The sequence below is a fragment of the Mobula birostris genome, chromosome 5 (assembly GCF_030028105.1).
Source record: "Mobula birostris isolate sMobBir1 chromosome 5, sMobBir1.hap1, whole genome shotgun sequence".
Classification (NCBI taxonomy): domain Eukaryota; kingdom Metazoa; phylum Chordata; class Chondrichthyes; order Myliobatiformes; family Myliobatidae; genus Mobula; species Mobula birostris.
In genome coordinates, this window is record NC_092374.1 from 121,934,693 (window position 1) to 121,953,890 (window position 19,198).

Below are 19,198 nucleotides of genomic sequence, written 5' to 3' on the forward strand. Positions count from 1 at the left end.
ATTTTGTTTCAACTTTCCAGCATCTGCAGTTTTCATCCTGTTTTACTCTGCTTCAGTCATTCACCTGCTTAGTTACAATGGAATTAACTCAAGAGGCAGAATACAGTCATAATAAAGCATGCTTAAAGCCAGCTGGCCAGTGGAGTAGTGTCACCTGCACTTGACTTCAGGACAAGGGGTATCGGGTTCGAATCCAGCTGGCTCCCTGTATGCTTTTCATCCATGCTGGGTTGAGCTACAAGCTAGCAACTTGGGGTTGTAAAACAGACGAGCGCTACAGAAACGGCAAGGTTGCTGCCCAATGCGCCAGTGAGGCAGGTGAGGAATAAATTCCTACCCATCAGCACTTACAACAATACAATGAATTCTAAATCATCCACTCAATCCCTAAAACAGGCAACAGCAATATTAAGCTAATTTATGAAAGGAAGAGGAATCGGCATTCAATCCATTGAGTTCTATTCTGTTAATTGGCCGAATAGATAAGTTTTAGTCACAATTCCCATTGCTTTCTCCATTTTACTCGATTTGAGCACCTTCCTTTTAAACAAGTCAATTGTTTTGCCTTTCTATGCATTCCACATTCCCACTACCTTGTATAAAATAGTTTTGAATTTACTCTTAATAAATCTCGTTCTCAGTTTTAGTTATGGAGCATTCAAACTGGGATGCGATTTCTGAATGGACATATAACTTAACTATTTAATATATATTTATATATTCATAGTAATTCACAGTTTTTTCTTTACTATTACGCATTGCATTGTACTGCTGCCACAAAATTTAAAAAAATTCACAACATATGCTGGTGATATTAAACATGATTCTGATTCTGAACTTTTGGTTCTTCTGTAAGAAGGGAAAAGGATAATCCTGTCTACTCTTATCAATTCAGTTCATTATTGTTCCTCTTGAAAAAGTGGGAGCAGTCTCTTTCAGAGAGCTGGCAAGACGTAACAGTAAAAGAGATATGATACACTTTCTTCTTGCTCCTCACAATGGATTGGGACTGTCTTGACACTGTTATACCATTGCTTCAATGTTCAAGGGACCTTACACTTATTGTTATCCCAATCCTAATCAAGGAATCTCAATTATTTAATGGTGCATGTTCATAAATCCAGGAATCTCAATCCATATGTCAGTTGGGAATTTATGTGGTCTCTTGAAGAGAGAATATTGAATGGAAGAAGAGGAGGAGGTAAAAAATCTCACTGAAAAGGGGCACACCAAGTTTAGAATGTAGGTATGTAAACACACAGTGTTTTGAATGAGAAAAATGCACAAACAGCATTTGGGAAGAAAGGAAATGTGTTTAAAACCAAAAGTGATTGGGCATGTTATATTCATTAAAAAAGGGGAATGAAAAAAAGGAGGAGGAGTGGTGGTTCTATTTACAAAAGGTATTTAGTGTTGGAAAGGGAGGATATCCTCGATCAGGGATGTGGTCAGAACTGGATTTATTAAGGTTTAGAAACATACTCATAGGAGAATTCCACACACCTCTAAATAACAATAGGAAGGTAGAACGGGAAGTCTGCAGTGTAATTAAGGTGATGTGCAAGATCCATAGAGTGATAATACTGGGGAACAATAGTGACCCAAATGTCAAGGTTCAAAAGTTCAAAGTACATTTATTATCAAAGTATGGATACATTCATTATACAACCTTGAGATTCCTTTCCTTACAGCCAGCCACAAAATACGAAACTCAGAAGAATACATTTAAAAAAAACTGACAAACTGCAAATGTGCAGAGAGAGAGAGAGAGAGAGAGAGAGAGAGAGAGAGAGAGAGAGAGAGAGAGAGAAAGAAAAAGAAAAAGAAAGAAAGAAAGAAAACACAATGGTAAGCAGCCGGACTCTGCACAGCGAAGAGTGGATGGAGTAAACATCGTAGAGCAGCAAGCAGAACCATGCCAACTCTCATCTCTGGTCCCGACACCTGCCTTTTCAATCCATCCGGCCCACTGTTTAAATCATCCAAACATCAGGTTATTTATTCCTCAGTCGAGGACCCCAGCCCTGTTGCACCAATACACTCAGAACCTGGACCCCGCCGCCACATTTCTAAATCGGCCTGGCCGATTGCTAACATTATCCCAATTGAGATAACATTAGGAGTAAACTGAAAGCAGGGGGACCCATTTTTAAAATGAGTCCCTTGACAAGTACAGATTGTTCTTCATCAACTAGGATAGAGCATTGCTGGAGAATTTCAAATAAAATTTGGTTTAGAAATGCAGAAATGTCTGGGACAATCTAACGTACATAGGGCTAACCAATAGGATGAAAAGGTATAGTTGTCAGGCAAAATGGAACCAAAGCTAGACAGGAAAATATAAAAATCTGATACAAAATATTGGGAGATCTCTAAGGACTATAGCTTTCAAGTGATGCTAAGATACATTTTCACAAAGGTCGAAGAAATCATAGGGATATTTGGACAAAGAGGGAGATAGATAAGGTGATGAAACATGCCTCTTCTTTAAGCAAGAGCACGATAAATATAGATGGTTGAGAGTAAGATAAGGTCGGCAAAGAGTAAATAAGAAAACAGCAATTAATATTAGATAGACCTAGAAAACTCTGGGTACATAAATGGTAAGTTGGTTGTGATCTATTGGGATGTACTGAGAGGGCAAAGTTAGGATACTTAATAAATACTCTATATTTATGTGTTCACCAAGAAAGAGAACATTAACAGGATATTGACAGAAGTGGAAACAATAAAGATTAGAGATCGGATGTAAACTGATAAGCAGGGAATGGTGGGAAGTCTAGCTGTACAGTGAGTGGAAAAGTTTCCTGGTCCAGATAACTTGCATTTTGCTTTGCTGAGAGAAGTGTGGATTGAAGGTGGCGGAAAGACCTGCCATTAATCGTTCAATTTCACTTGATATGTCGAGCGTTCATTGGAGGATAGACTCCCTTGTTCAGGAAAGCTTGTAAGGAGATTACAGAATTCACAAACTCATGAGTTTACAATCAGTGGTGCAAATACTTTTAGAGACAGCAATCAGGTTATAAAAAAGTAGCTTTTTGTGTTGATTAAGCATTTCTTAAAAGCATATTGTGTACAGCTGAACATTTTGATGAAATACTAGAAACAAATAAAGGAGGAATTGAGTGGTTGTTGGCTATATAAATTTCAAGAAAATGAGTGACAACGAGCGACATAAAAAAAAAGTTAACAAAACTGAGGCGATGGAATAAGAGGTCCAGTATCAGCTTTCATATACAGAAAGCAGCATGTTGTGATAAATGGCTGTTTTTCAGGATGGATGACAATGGTATTCCACAAGGTCAGTGCTCGGGCCGCTGATTCCTGTGATTTATATAAATGACTTGGATATTGGAAATACAGTGCAAAATTTCAAAACTTGCTGATGATACCAAACTTAGGGGCGTGACAAACTGTGAGGATTATACTGACTGACTGCAACAGGACACTAATACGATGGCATGCAGAAGCTGACATTCAATACAGAGAAGTGCAAGGTGATGCATTTTGGCGGTGTGATAGGAGAGGCAATATAGGGTTTGCTACTAAATCCATAGAATGTACATGAACAGGCAGAATTTGGTATTCATGCGAATAGATTTTTGAATGTGGAAGGACAAATCAAGAGTATAGTCAATAAATCTTATGGGATCTTGGGCTTTATAAAATTAGATACTGAGTACAATAGCAGGGTTGTGATGCAGAGCATATTTAAAACTCTGGTTAGACCACAGCATGAGTACTGCATCTAGTTCCAGTTACCAAACTTTAAGGAGGATATAACGATATTTCAGATATGATTCAGGATGGTTCTGGTAAAGAGAAAGTTTACATACAAGTTTAGATTAAACCTGGTAACCTTTACCTAGGAGTAAAGTGGGTTAAGGGGAAATTTGACAGTGGTATACAAGATTGGAACCGTTTAAGATGGTACAAAGAATACACAGTTGTAAGGTGCCAGAATAGGCAACATATTTTCATCACAGAGTGGATAGACAATTGAGGAAAATAACCTTGTAGAGCTACAAGGACAGAGCGAATAATAGGATCAATTGGATTCTTCTACAGTTAGGCTGCATGGATTCCATGTGTTGGGCAGTTTCCTTTGATGTCCTAACTGTTCCATGAGTCTACTCCACACAAAAATCAGATAACTTCCAAAGTTGTCAACTTTCCACTGACTAAAAGTCCAAATAAAATGTCAGACTGATTTTAACTCAATAATGTTCATTATAAGACAAATTGAGTTAATGGAGAAAAGTTGCTATGTAGCCTGTGCTCAGCTCAGCAAAGATTCCTGAATCTCAGGAAATAACCAACTTGGTTCCTGAAACACAATCCTGTAAATCAACTTAATGCCAGGTAATTAGTTTAATTAATTTACAATTAAAATGGCAATAACATTAAGAATGGTTAACATTAAGAATGGTTTGCAGCAAATTCTAGAGCACCGTTAATAGAGATAGTTCCATGTTAATCACTGTCATTCCGTATGGGGTAATGGCACAGCAGCGTAAAAGTCACAAGAAATGATAGCACAGTACAAGCAATGCAGAAGTACTTCAAATATTTTCAAGCAAAAGTTTCAGATGAGGTATAAAAGATACTTCAAATAATTATAGACTGGGTTGATTTGATATCCTACATTCTTATGATAAATCACAGCATCCCATTTGCTTTCTTGATTGGATTTTTCACTTGTAAGCTTCTTTTTCTGACTGATTACCTGGATTCCTAAATTTTACTTTTATAACTACTAGCCCACCTCCTTGTGTTTCTCAATTTAGACTGTATTTCCATCTGCCATTCCTACAACCAAAGTGTGCCATCTCACACTTCATTACGTTAAATTGCATCTGTCATCATAACACACACTCAGTCAACGTACTTCTTTAATGTTCTGCTCTCTACTTCACAATTCAATGCACCATCAAGTTTAGTATTTGTAAACTTGAAAATACTTTCCTCTCTCTCCAAATACACATCAGTAATACACAGAATGGGAAAACAGAAAGTATAGCACTTCAGAAAATGAGAGAAGTCATGAAACTAAAGCCAAAGAGAAAATAAAAAGTAATGAAATGCTAAAATTCTGCAAAGTCCACTTCCAATTTTGGGGGTTTAAGCAGTCATATATTGATGACTTGTTAAAAAACTAAACAATGATATGCCCATACATTCACTAATACACCTGGGAAATATCTATGCGTCATTTCTAACATCAGCTACCTTAAGTCCTTCGGCTTATCCTGTATGACCAGTACTTTATGTACGAGGGTGGATTTGTATTTTTCAGTAAGCTGATATCAGAGACCTTTAGTGTTACCATGTTGTCAGGAAAAGAATTAATTATTGATAGAAAAACAAAAACAAAATCTTCATGCTAAAACCATACAACTATATTTACTTCCATGCCCATGGTTCTCATATTGATATGCAGAAGATAAAGGTGATCAATAACTTGCTTGCACTGTCTTGCTGGAGTATAGCTGCTGGTACAATAAATTAGTATAAAAGAAAACTGCAGATGCTGGACACCTGAAATAAACTTTTAGAAACTTTCTACTAATCAGTGTGTGTCTAAGAAGGAGAACAGAGTCAACACCCCAGGTCAAAGACCCTTTGTTATATAAACCAAAGATGCTGGAAACATCTGAACTGGACAGGCAGCATCGGTGGAAAGATAAATAGAGTTAATGTTTCAAGATAATGACACATCATGAACTTCAAGAAGGGTCATTGCCATGAGACGTTAATTCTGCTTTTTTTTTCACAAATGCAGTTCGACCTGCTGAATGTCTTCTTCATTTTCAGCTCCTACTTCAGTGTAACTTTCCCAAATGATCACTACTGATATACTTTGAGAAATGGTACATTTTTCAAACTACCTATGTGAGTTGGGAAACTATTCTCCCAGTCTGATCACTCCGTTAACACAGGGATGAACAAAAACTATAAAGCCATAGGATATAGGAGTAGAATTAAGCCATTCAGCCCATCAAGTCTGCTCTGTCATTCTATCATGGCTGATCCCGGATCCCACTGAACACTATAGACCTGCTTTCTTGCCATATCCTCTGATGCCCTGACCGATCAGGAAACAATCAACTTCTGCCTTAAATATACCCACAGATTTGGCCTCCACCATGGTGCATGGAAAAGCATTCCACAGATTCACCACTCTCTGGCTAAAAAAAATTCCTCCTTACCTCTATTCTAAAAGGTCGCCCCTCCATTTAGAGGCTGTGCCCTCTAGATCTGGATACCCCCACCATAGGAAACATCCTCTCCACATTGACCCTATCCAGTCCTTGGAGAAAGTCCAATGACAACACATCCTTTCTGAGACATGGGGCCTAAAATTGTTGACAATACAAGTGCGGCCTGTCTAGTATCCTATAAAGGCTCAGCATTTTATTATCCTCTTGCTTTTATATTCTATTCCACTTGAAATAAATGCCAACATTGCATTTGCCTTCTTTACCATAAACTCAACCTGTAAATTAACCTTCTGGAAGTCTTGCACAAGGACTCCAAAGTCCCTCTGCACTTTTGATGTTTGAACCTTTTCCCTATTAAAGAGTGGAGTGGCATTTCCCCTTACAGAAACCATGCTGATTTTGCCTTAATATATCATTAGTCTCCAAGTACTCCGAAACCTCATTCTTAATATTAGACTCCAACACTTTCCCAACCACTGAGATTAGGCTAACTGGCCTATAATTTCCTTTCTTTTGCCTTCCTCCCTTCTTAAAGAGTAGAGTGGCATTTGCAATCCTCCAGTCCTCTGGGACCATGCCAGAATCAAGTGATCCTTTAAAGATCATCACCAATGCGTCCGTTATCTCTTCAGCAACCTCTCTCTGGCCACCTGGCCCTGGTGACTTATCCACCTTAAGACCTTTGAGTTTGCCTAGCACTTTTTCCTTTGTAATAGCAATGGTGCTCACTCCAGCTCCCTGACACTCATGGACCTCTGGCACACTGCTTGTGTCCTCCACAGTGAGGACAGACGCAAAGTTCCCATTAAGTTCATCTGCCATTTTTTTTTATCCCCCATTACTACCTCACCAGTATCATTTTCCAGTGGTCCAGTATCAACTCTCTCCTCCCTTTCATTCTTTCTACAACTGAAAAAACTTCCAGTATCCTGCTTTATATTATTGGCTAGTTTGCCCCCATATTTCATCTCTTCCCTTCTTATAGCTTTTTTAGTTGCACTTTGTTGGACTATAAAAGCTTCCCAATCATCCAAATTCCAACTCACTTTTGCTACCTTATATGCCCTGTCTTTGGCTTTTATGAAGTGATTAATTTCCCTTGTGAGCCACGGTTGCCTTCCCCAGACATTCAAGATCCTCTTTTTCTGTGGGAAAAGATCCTCCTTTTCTTGCGCCTTGTGAAGTATTCCCAGAATCTTCAGTCATTTCTGCTCTGCCATCATCCCCACCAGTATCGTCATCCAATTCATCTGAGCAAGCTCCTCTCTTATGCCTCTGTAATTCCCTTTATTCCACTGCGATAAAGAAATTTTAGACTGATCCATTTTCCCTCTCAGCCTCAATCTCCTGCCTTCTCCCCATATTCTTTCATGCCCTGACTAAACAAGAATCTATAAACTTCTGTCTTAAGTAAACCCAATGACTTGGCCTCCACAGCAGCCTAGTCTTTTAACTGACTTTCTATTCTTCAGTCCATAAGCAGCACGGTCAGTTGCAACCCTCCTACTGTCATTTCAACAGAGACAGGCAATGTGGCATAATCTTTCTCAGGAATTTTGTTGGACGGCATGGCTTAGCTACAGTGATGGCCTCCTAACACACACCACCTTCACTGTGGCAATGCATTCCAAGGCTCTGGACAACTCCTCATCAGATAAACTCACTGAACCAATACTGGAGCCTTACAACAACTTAATTTATTTTTAAAAAGTCTGCAACGTTACCTAGTGTCGCCATAGAAAATATTCATTACAAGAGCCAGAAATACAGGTCAACCATATACCCCAACCTGGTACATGATGTCAAGTTGGGCAACACTTCAGATCGAAGAAGTTCAAACAGATAATTATTAGGATGATTCTATGGTTAATGGGTATGCAAATAGACTAAAGTAGATGAGGCAGTTTTCTGCAAACCAAAATTAAGAAGACTAAAAGAGTTGTTTAAGATCTTCCACTGACTCTCGGGTCAACAATTAATTAGAACAGATTTAAGGTGACTGGTTAAAAAAAACAGAAGCAACATGAATTAAGACTTAACAAATGCTGATAAGGAAATAGAAAGCACTTCCTTATATAGTGTTGGAGAAAGTTTCGGTGACAGCTTACTTAAGGGAAATAGATGAATAATAAAAGCACAAAATGCTATTGTGAAATGGAGAAATAGACAGTGGTGCTACATCATTTCAAGATTTCTGTAATTATTTGTTTTGTACAATGTTACACATCATATCCTGCAGGAAATTGAGTTAAATGAACAGGTCAGGTAGTTGCAGAAAGTGTGGTTGGGATGGTTAAGATGAAGTCTGAATGACACCAGGTACCATAAATAGATACTCTATTCCAAGCTGCATCAAGCTATGTGATTACCAGTAAGAGTGATGAAGATGCTCTCAGATCCTCTTAGAAAAAGTGTTATATTGCCACCAACTGATCGGAATCCATGACTCAAGATCTAAAATTCAAGACACAGCATTCAAGACTGAGAAGCTGGACTGCATTCTTCAAGAACACATAGGAATCCAGCAAAAAAACCCAAAGAAAATAAAACACACTTTCTCCCAAACCACCAGCCAAATGTGGAAGACTGTAAGTTCCATATTAACCTCATCAACTATCTCAAAAGCCAGGGAACTGAAGTGAAGACAAACTATTCTCAATCCCAAGGGACTACTAAAAGAAGACTATTCCATGATTGAACAACCCAAAAGCATCCCTATTTAAAATAGCATAAAGCTTTTAGAGCTGTACTATGCCACATTATATTACAAAACACTAGTAGTTATGAAGATAAATTGTGGAAGAACTAATTAAATCACTACAAGAATGCTGTATGAACACTGAGTTCCCACATTGCCCTGTCTATTCCTTAGTGCGTGAGAACAACTGATGAAACCAATCACTTATTTGATTGTACAACTAACAAGGCTCATCTGTGAAGTGTTTGCACTGATTTATTTGTGATCTGCCTTATTTATGATGACGTACCATACTCGAACAAGATTAGATGTGCCGCCTAACCTTGGTACTACATCACTGCAGAACTGTACTCAGCTGCTGCATTTAAGTGAATGTCAAGAGTGAGGTGATCTGTCTCAGTTATTGAAGGATCAAATAAAACACCATATTTTGTGTTTTTACCAGATTTACTGAACTTTTACTGGCAAAATGCAGCAGGATGGTACAGTGATTATAGTATTATGACAAGGAAATGAATCCAGGAACTTCCTAAATTAAATACAAGTACCAAATTTATAAAGTTTACAACACTGAAGCTAATGAGAAAGTTGGCATTCAGGGTAAATGAAAGCACAAGCTCAGAAAAGCATAAGCACAGAAAATTAGTTACGTACTGCTGATTTCTCTGGTGTCTCCATGACCCTGCCCAATACCACCGAAGCCCTGACCAGAAAACCCACACTCCTGCACCATTCGAAGTTGTTCCTTCTCTGGTGCCTCCATGACCTTGCCAAATATCCCCGAAGCTCTGACCAGAAAACCTCCTCTCCTGCACTATCCCTAGCTGTTCTGATCACTTCATTCTCTAATTGCCCAAGATGCTGATAATTCTTTGATTTCTGACCACTCTCAATTCTTGCTCTCCCATCATGATTTTAAACCATGATCTTGCTGATTATCCACCTCCGCCACTCACAATCCACTTACCCTAACCACCCAACGATTCCTTCCACTCATTCCTGATCATAACACATCTCAGTCCTCTTCATTCACTCCTGCAGTTTCATCCCTGATCATCCTCAACTCAACTCCTACCTCATCAATTTCTTGAATCTTCTTAAACTTTCCAATTTACTATTTACTCTCCTTTATTCAAATGAATACAAACTTACTTGCAACAAGTCCTACTATTTTAACCTTTACCTTGGAAATAATTGTTCCAAAATAAAGTTCTTCAATTGATTACAATCATTTCATGTGAATCGAAGGTAGTATATTTCATAAACTAAGATTAAAATGTGTATCTGGTAAACTGATTTATTATTGTCACATATACCAAGGTGTGCAGGCCAGTGGTGTAGTGACTTTGAGGCGAATATTTCCGCGCTCGAATCCCGCTGGCTCCTTGCATGCTTTCCATGGGTTGAGTGTTGAGCTAGCAACTCAACCTTGTTAAAAAAAAAGACAAAAAATGCTAAAGAAACTGCAAGGTTGCCACCTGATGCGCCACAAGATGTGGAGAGGAGCAACGTTAACAATACAAGGTGCAGTGGAAAACCTGTCTTGCATAACAGTCATTACAACAATGCACTGAAGTAGCACAAGGTAACACAATAGCAGAGTGCATAATAAAGTGTAACAGCCACAGACAGAGTGCAATGTAGAGAGGTCATAATGAGCAAGACCGTGAGGTCAAGAGACTATTTCATCTTACTGGTGAACCATTCAGAAGAAGCTACATGTGCTTTCAGTCATAAGTACCTTTTGGAAGAGGGAGTATGGATGGATGAGGGAAAATTTATTGAGAGCATGAAACAGGCCCTTCCAGTCCAATGAGACACACCAACAGCACCCACCTATTTAACCCTAGCCTAATCACAGGACAATTTACGATGACCAATTGACCTACTAACCGGTACGTCTTTGGGAAGTGAGAGGAAACTGAAGACTGGAAAATTGCAAATGTCACTCCAATCTTTAAGAAGGGCAGGAGGCGGAAGAAAGGAAAGTATAGGCGAGTTTGCCTGACTTCAGTAATTGGGACGACATTGGTGTTCATTATTAAGGGTGAGGTCTCCGGGTATTTGGAGACACATGATAAAGTAGGCCAAAGTTAGTATGCTTCCTTCAGGGGAAACCTTGCCTGAATTCTTTGAGGGATTAACAGACAGGATATACAAAGAAGTCAATAGATGTTGGATTTATAGAAGGCCTTTGACAAGGTAACCCATGAGAACCCATGATATTACAGGAGAGATACTACCATTGTATAGAAGATTGGCTGACTTGCAGAAGACAAAGAATGGGAATAAAGGGGACCTCTACTGGTTGTCTGCTGGTGACTAATGCTGGTCTGTAGGGATCTGTGTTGGGGCTACTTCTTTTCACGTTATATATTCATGATTTGGATGACGAAATTGATGGCTTTGTGACCAAGTTTACAGATGATATAAAAATAGGTAAATGGACAGCTAGTGTTAAGGAAGCAGGGAATCTGCAGAAGGACCTAGACGGATTGGGGCAATGATCAAAGAGGTGGCAGATGGAATAGAGTGTTGGGAAGTGTATGAAGGAATTAAGGTATAGATTATTTTCTAAACAGGGAGAAAATTCAAATATCAGTGAAAAGAGTCTTGAGAGTTCTCGTGCAGAATTCCCAAAAGGTTAACTTGCAGTTTGAGTCTGTGGTAAGGAAGGCATATGCAATGTTAGCATTCATTTTGAGAGGACTAGTATAGAAAAACAATGATGTAATGCTGAGGCTTTATAAGGCATTGGTCAGGCTGCATTTGGAGTATTGTGAGCAGTTTTGGGTCCCTTATCTAAGAAAAAATGAGCTGGCATTGGAGAGGGTCCAGAGGAGGTTCATGGGAATGATTCTGTAAATGAAAGGGTTAACGTATGAAGAGCCTTTGATGGCGAGCCTGTCCTCGCTGGAGTTTAGAAGAATGAGGGAGGGATCTCATTGAAACCTTTTGATATTGAAAGGCAAAGATGAAGTGGATGTGGAGAGATTGCTGCCTATAGTTGGGGAGTCTAGGACCAGAGGGAGGTCCATTTAGAATAGAGATGAGGAGTAATTTCTTTAGCCAGAGGGTGATGAATCTGTAGAATTCATTGCCACAGAAGGCTGTGGTGGCCAAGTTACTGGCTATATTTAAAGTGGAGGTTGATAGAATCTTGATTAGTTAGGGTATGAAAGGCTATGGGGAGGATGCAGAAGAATGGGTTTGAGAGAGATAATAAATTAGACTTGATGGAATGGTGGAGAAGACTTGATGGGATGGTGGTAAATTAGCCTTGATGGGCCAAATGGGCTGCTTCTGCTCCTAAGTCTTACAGTCTTATGATTGACTGTTATTATATTTTTTCACACTACCTTTAAGCACTACATAAAAGTCTGTACCTACCTCCATCATATCAGGCATAACTTGCATTTGTGTCACATTACTCTTTAATACCAACATGTATAGCAAGTTGCATTGTACTAATGTCTCAAACATGTCTTTTCGGAGGGATAATGCAGTCAAATCTCATTTAACACAAGCAGCATTCTAATAGCGTAAAAACCCTTGTCGGACAAGTAGTGTAGTCTACTCAAAGTGCTCTCACTGAACTAATCTGGAGGAACATTTATTTCTGATAACAAGTATAAAATATTCAGGTCCATCAAAATTCATATTAATGAGACTTGTCAGTAAATGTAAAATCTTGGCTATTCAGTATTAAGTATACTTTAACAAAACCTGATAACTGCACATCTTGCACATTTAAAAAATAACTGCTAGTATTATCTTTCTGGCTGAGACTTTGACCTTTCACATTAGAGTTCCAATTACTTTTGCCAAGTTAGCTTTGTATTTTAAAACAGAACTTCCAAACACTTTAATAAACTTTTGCATTTTTGACATTGAGATAATACAGGTTCTCAATAAGCATAAGATTACTTGGAAAGAATCTAGTCTGAAATTCTAAAGCCTGGGCTACACGGACAAGAGCATTAGACAATGGGAGGTCAGATACAATGACACTGATTGACAGCATTAGTCAAAAGCACAGCAGGAAAGCCTACATATGCAGGTTCAACAGCTGGGGCAACAAATGCCCTTTCACAGGTGTGCAACATTTGTCGTATTACAATTCTATAATCAGTCTCTGTGCTTTCTTTATATCAAACTCGAGAGCAGATTCCCTTTTATCAATGTATTACACCTCAAAGAATAACTCTGCACTTGTATCCACTCCAACTGCACTTCTTAAATAATTTAACAGCCACCGATTCACAACTGTCATGTAATTCAGTGTGAATCAAGACCTGAAATTAGAACAACATCACCATTTCAGAGACCACAATCAACTTTCCTTTCTCAGGATGATGATAGGAAATTACCCCCATGAACTTTAAGAGAAATGGTAATGATGAGAGGGTGACAAAAACAATAGTTAAAATGTAACTCATTCTATGTACAGCTCTGAAGATTGCTACTACTTATTAATTACTTTGCTGGCTCTGGTTAAGGATTAAGTAACCAATCACTTCTACATTGACAAGCATGTTTTCCACACACACAAGAGGTTCGTACTCCAGATGCTGTAAATCTAGAGCAATACAAACAATGTGTTGGAGGAACTCAGAAGGTCAGGCAGCATCTATGGATGGGAATAAACAGCTGATGTTTTGGGCTGAGACCCTTCATCAGAACTGATGAAGACTGCCCTGGCTATTGTGCTCAGTGTCCATTAATATGAGTAGGCTTTGGGCCTACTCCAGGGTTCAGATCTGGGGACGCATTTTGGTTTAGAATGTTCTTACTCATTTCTATTGTCTGCATGATTTGTGTTTTTTCCCCTTTCTCTGTGCAGTAGGGGTTTGGTCTTTATTATTATTTCATTGTGTTCTTTTTTTTTGCTTTGTGACTGTCTGTAGGCAAACAGATCTCAAGGTGCAGGCTTTGGTAATATATCTACTTTGAAACTTCGTTTATTCCCATCTATAAATGCTGCCTGACCTACTGAGCTCCACCAGCACTTTATGTGTGATGTTTTCCATAATTCTCGTTTACAGTTGCTATATATTATATATACCCTGCCGATTAAAAAAAAAACAAGTTTGCAGTCTCAAAATGTAGTTTTATTCAAAACATGAAAAACAGAGGTGAGTAATTTCTGGGGAAGTGACTTCAGACCTAATAACTTTGGAATAATTTAATATCATATACAATCCTGAGTAATTTGTTGCAATAGTAAAGTACACATAGTACGAAAGTAAAGTGCTTTAAACATATTCATACTTCTATTTAAGAATGTGTAATTTTTGGAATACACTTTGGAACACAGTGGGGATTACCAGCCCAACAGATGGATTAGAGTGGTTAAGGCATGTGGCTCATTTTTAAAGAACGACGAGGGACAGGCGGTAAAGATTGCCTAAAATCTAAGTAATGGGAAAAAGCACAACTGGTCCACTAATATTCATTAATTTCTTTCAAAGTTGTTTTGAGAATATCATTGGGAATTTACTAATCTAAACGTATACAAATCAGGTGGGAAGTGGATAAAAAAGGATGAAACAATCCAGCAGAGGTGAATTTGTTACACAAGTAGCATCATCTGCAGGACAATAATCGCTATCGTTTCACTGTTGAACTCTTCTTGGGTCCGAGTGTAAATGTGGAAAAGTATGTCAATATGGTGTAAGCATGAGTGAAGAGAGAGAACAGACAAACTATACGAAACAATCACTTACCTGCTGTATTAAAATAAATACCTCATTACATCCCACTGTCATAGTTAATAAATGTCCAAGATTAACAAAAGTATTTAACTGTGCACAAAAGCAATGGTAAGTATTATTAAATTAAAACTCCCATACTTACTGTATATAAATATAATAAAGCACAATGAATGTTGTTAGACATGAAGATATTTTGGGTTAATATTGAGCATCTGTCACAAAAGCAATACCATGACCTTTATTGCCAAAAGTGCTAATTCTATGAATCTTAAAATGATGATCTATCCCTCTTCAGTTCCTATAATTTATTTGCAAATAGTTACTGGGATTCTGATCCTACATTTAATTAGCTGATAATTTTTCTTCACTGAATTATTTTACTGCAGGCAATGGCACTCAGTCACGTTGTCCAGCAATAACTGTTCTGATAGGTGGAATACTTTTTTTAAACTATAATGCAGATGACACAGGCTTTTGAGACCTGACTCCAGTTGGAACAGTAAAACACTAATTATTGATAGCACTCTTTTTTTGAAACCTTTGAAATCAGGGAAATATAGCCTTATAATTATGTTTTTCTCCTATTTTTAAGTAAAAGATAATGTTAATTATTAATGACAAAAGGAGGGTAAATATAAAGCAGCATCATTAAAGCATTGCTGCATTAGGGATATTTTAATTAAGTGAAAATGCTAATGTTGTTATACTAAGCAGATCAGATTAAAATGATCCTCACTGTGAGTTATTGTAACCCATATTTTATGTTACATTACCAATGACATGTAAAAAAAAGATGTACAAGATATACCACTATCCATAAACGTTACTACAAAAATGCCTATATATTAAATGACAGGGACTAATAATTGTTTTTCATATTCTTTTGTGCATCATGACTTCTTTTATGTTTTACATTTGCAAAAGGAAATAGCGTGACAGTCACTTTAATTTCTAAAGAAATCATTTCTCCCTCAAATGTTTGCAGAGATCTGCATTTCAGTTGACAGTAATTAGCATTAACTAATAAAGAGCACTCACATCGCCACTCCAAAGAATTCGTGTTTTGCTGTTGATATGACAATGTCTGCCGTGCACAGAACTTTGAGGTAGTCGTCTTTGCTGCTTTGGTAGCCCCAGTGCAAAACAGAGGAACCCAATTCCCTTCTGGCCTCAGCAAAGATGTCTTTAATGAGAAAAAAATATTCAACAATTCAATATGGTGCAAAATTAACTCGTATGTCAGCTTTGCCTCGTCTAAAGTTCAGGTTAATTAGCTTCTGCTTATTTTATAGAACTTCTCAGAGTTGTTTGCTTGTATAATCAAGGCAAGGAAGCAGAACCAAATGCTGAGGTGCAAAAGCTGACAGAAGCGAGGGCCGCCTCAACATCCTCCCCTCTATGAAAAGCCAACTGTCTGCTTCATAAAACTCGCTTAGCAGACAGTGAAACAAAATGGACTGTAAAGTTCGTTAAATGAAAATATTAAAAAAGAATTAAGCTAATGGAGATAAAATTAAAAGAAATGAGGCAACAAAAACATCACACCAAAAATGGCATCACTGTGACAGCTAAGTTTCCTAATGACGGACTGCATTCGGAAAAATTAAATGGCATTCCACGCTTAAATTTCTTTGGAAAGTAATGATCCATGAATGATGCTCACTCCAGGCATTTAGAAGTGGGAAAAAAATGCTCAACAACAACAAAGAGGTTTCTGAGACTGACAGAGATTTTTGCAACATTGAAGGTGTTTATTTTTGTGTGGTGGGGGGGGAAGGGTTGGGGAAGGAATGCTTTTATGTCTCAATGAAGCAATACCTGGTATATCTGTAAAAGTCTCGCCAAGGACAGAAACTTCGAAGGTTAGTCCATCCTCCTTCAGCTTCAATAATGTCTTAAAGAAGAGTTCAGGGTCTTTGTCATGCTCCCTTGAAACAAAGCAAGATTCAAGGTGGTGAGAGGGCTTTATAAGTTAAATAAGGTGGCACTTGGCATGTCATGAAAATAAAATACCCCAAATCGAGGCTCCTTACACTTAGAAACTACTTTTCCTTTTAAACCTTTTGAAAGATAGTCGAATAGAATATAGCTAAGTTGTCAAGAGTCCCTTATAATGCTTTGCATGCATTTGTTCATTTATATTGTGTCCATGATAATAATGAGAAAGGTAGCTGAAAGGAGTTATGAGTCTGACAATGTGAGGGAGAGAATTTAGCATACACAGTTGAAATGTTGAAAATGTTGTAACTAATGACTGTGTTTTTGCTGATGCTAATTTAGCTCCCTCACACTGTCAAGTTCCGAACTCCTCCAGCTTGGTTCACTGATGAAGTCATCAAGACTATTTGTTTATAAAGTCAATTCATTGCTTGCCCTCCCCCTTAAAGAAATTGTAGGATAATAAAATTCATCATGATTCTCTACAACTTCTTTATCAAATATTAAAAGAAGTAAAATGAATCCAAGGAGAAGAAATTGATCAACCCTAATAGTGTCCCAATAGTAATCGGAAACATTTTGAATTGCATCCAATTATCTTCCCGCATCAGCATACCTAGATTTTAACTGAGGTACGTTGTATCACGATCATCTATGGCACATTAAGAGTTAAATTTAAACATATTGATGAAAAGAATTTCTGGTGTACCAACTATCCTGATTCCTCAGCAGTTCTGACAACACAAGTTTAGATACACAATATTAAATTAGACTGTGATTACAAAATAACCCTTACAATATTATTTTTCTACTTAGTGGAGCTCTGTATATTTTTATTGACAAAATAAATCATGTTAGTTGATAGCAGTTAAGGGTATTTTAACTCCAGAACAATCTGGCTCCGGGTTGAGGTAAACATTGGTTGGAAAAAAGTTTACTACTTGCAATTTATGCAGAGTAGGATGTTAAAAAGTGCAGGGAAATCCTTCAACTTGATCTTGTGACATGGATCAAATAGAACAAAGCAAATAATAATTTAGCAGTATAACATTGCTATTCATTCTTGGCAATGTTTTAAAGGAAAAAAACTTCTAATAAAATATATTCCATTTTAATTATAAATACTGGGTTTCAATAGAATTTTTACCCTTGGTGAAATTTTTACTCAAGTGCTAATTAGTGCAAGATGCATTCACAGTTTTACTGCGCAGTTCCCTATCACAACATTAATCAATCCTGCAATCAGAACTTATTAATTTTTTTTTAATTTTAGCACTTGTCCAAGTTACATGAAATTCACATTAACCCTCAGAGTGCCATCTATCTGCCATGTACGCCCACCTTTTTCAAACATTCTGAATATGCAATGTGAAAATGCTAAACGAGAGGTGGGTAGTCCAATATATACCTCCAATAATAGAGATTTCTGTGTGCAAGTTAAAATGACATTTTATTTGTACGTGTTTATATATCTTATGAATACTTGTGAGAAAAAAAAATCTAATCACATGGTTTGCAAGGTTAAGGTCCAGACTCAATGTCTAATCTATCTGAAAAATACAAAACTAATTCTTTTGTATGGAACAAGAACATCATCATTTACAAGGACTGTGAATTTAGACTACAATAGCTTCTTGCTGAAGGTCAAATGTCTCTGTTACGTGTTAATAATAATCTAAAGCAGCACCTCCAACTACACTATTTCTGCAGGGTTCATATTAGGCTCCTAAGGTGTGGTATTAACAGAGCTTATTTATTTTAATTTGAGAGGCTCTTATTTGTCCATTCCCTTGTGGCAAAACTGATTTCCATGATGATTCCCTTCTTAATTTTAATACCCTTTTTACTCATCATATAGACATTAGAATTTTGCAGAAAATAATGGAACTCCTGCGCAGGAAGAAAAGACAACTGAAGGGATGATAGTAAACTAGCTTTTGCAATTAATTGGTGTATGGTAGTGCACGTGTATGATAACAGAATTTTTCACCAAGGAAAGCGAGGTTAATTAATGTACGAGCTGCATTCACCAAGATGCTGAATTTAGTATTTTTCCCCCATGGTGTCTTAAGTGCCTTGATTTCTCAGTAATGACCTAGTTCTCCTAATGAGTAACATTAACCCCTGGCTGTATCTGTCCAGGACTTAATTGTCAACTGAAGCTGAAAGAGAAGAGTTTGCCGATCAGCAGGTATGTGGTACATTAACACATGTCAACTCAGGTCCTAATAAATAAATCTGTTGCCATAGGAATAGTAACATCAGCAGCACTGCTTTTCCTCAATTTTAAATGAATATCTATCAAGAAATGAAGAAGGTGTTAGTGGGGGTGAATGATATGGGGTGGAGAGCATGAGAGATTGAAATACAGAAAATATGTAAGTAAATTTTTTTTAAATGCAGTTTTCTCAGGTAATTCTTTAAAAATGCCAAGATAGTTATTTTTTAAGTTATCAGTTTTTCCTTCTAGTCGTATTACGACCCCCACCACCCTCACACTTCAATAGCAACTTCTAATTCTGATTAAGTCCACCAATTCTATCCTTTTATTTTGGGCTCTTGTATCCCTTAATTAACAAACCTGACATTAAAGTAACCAGCCAGCAAGTGCACAGAACCGGGTG

General features: G+C 37.6%; 1 protein-coding gene across 8 annotated transcripts in view; it reads right to left on the bottom strand.

Annotated features, from left to right (window-relative positions):
- Nucleotides 1-19,198, bottom strand: part of gtdc1 (glycosyltransferase-like domain containing 1) — a 364,282-nt gene that overhangs the window by 33,148 nt on the left and 311,936 nt on the right. For all 8 annotated transcript variants that reach the window (XM_072258615.1, XM_072258619.1, XM_072258621.1 and 5 more), the window contains 2 exons: nt 16,455-16,564; nt 15,675-15,819 (listed from right to left, as the gene is read on the bottom strand). In XM_072258615.1, the coding sequence (XP_072114716.1) occupies nt 15,675-15,819; nt 16,455-16,564 (255 nt within the window). The remainder of the gene's footprint in view (nt 1-15,674; nt 15,820-16,454; nt 16,565-19,198) is intronic.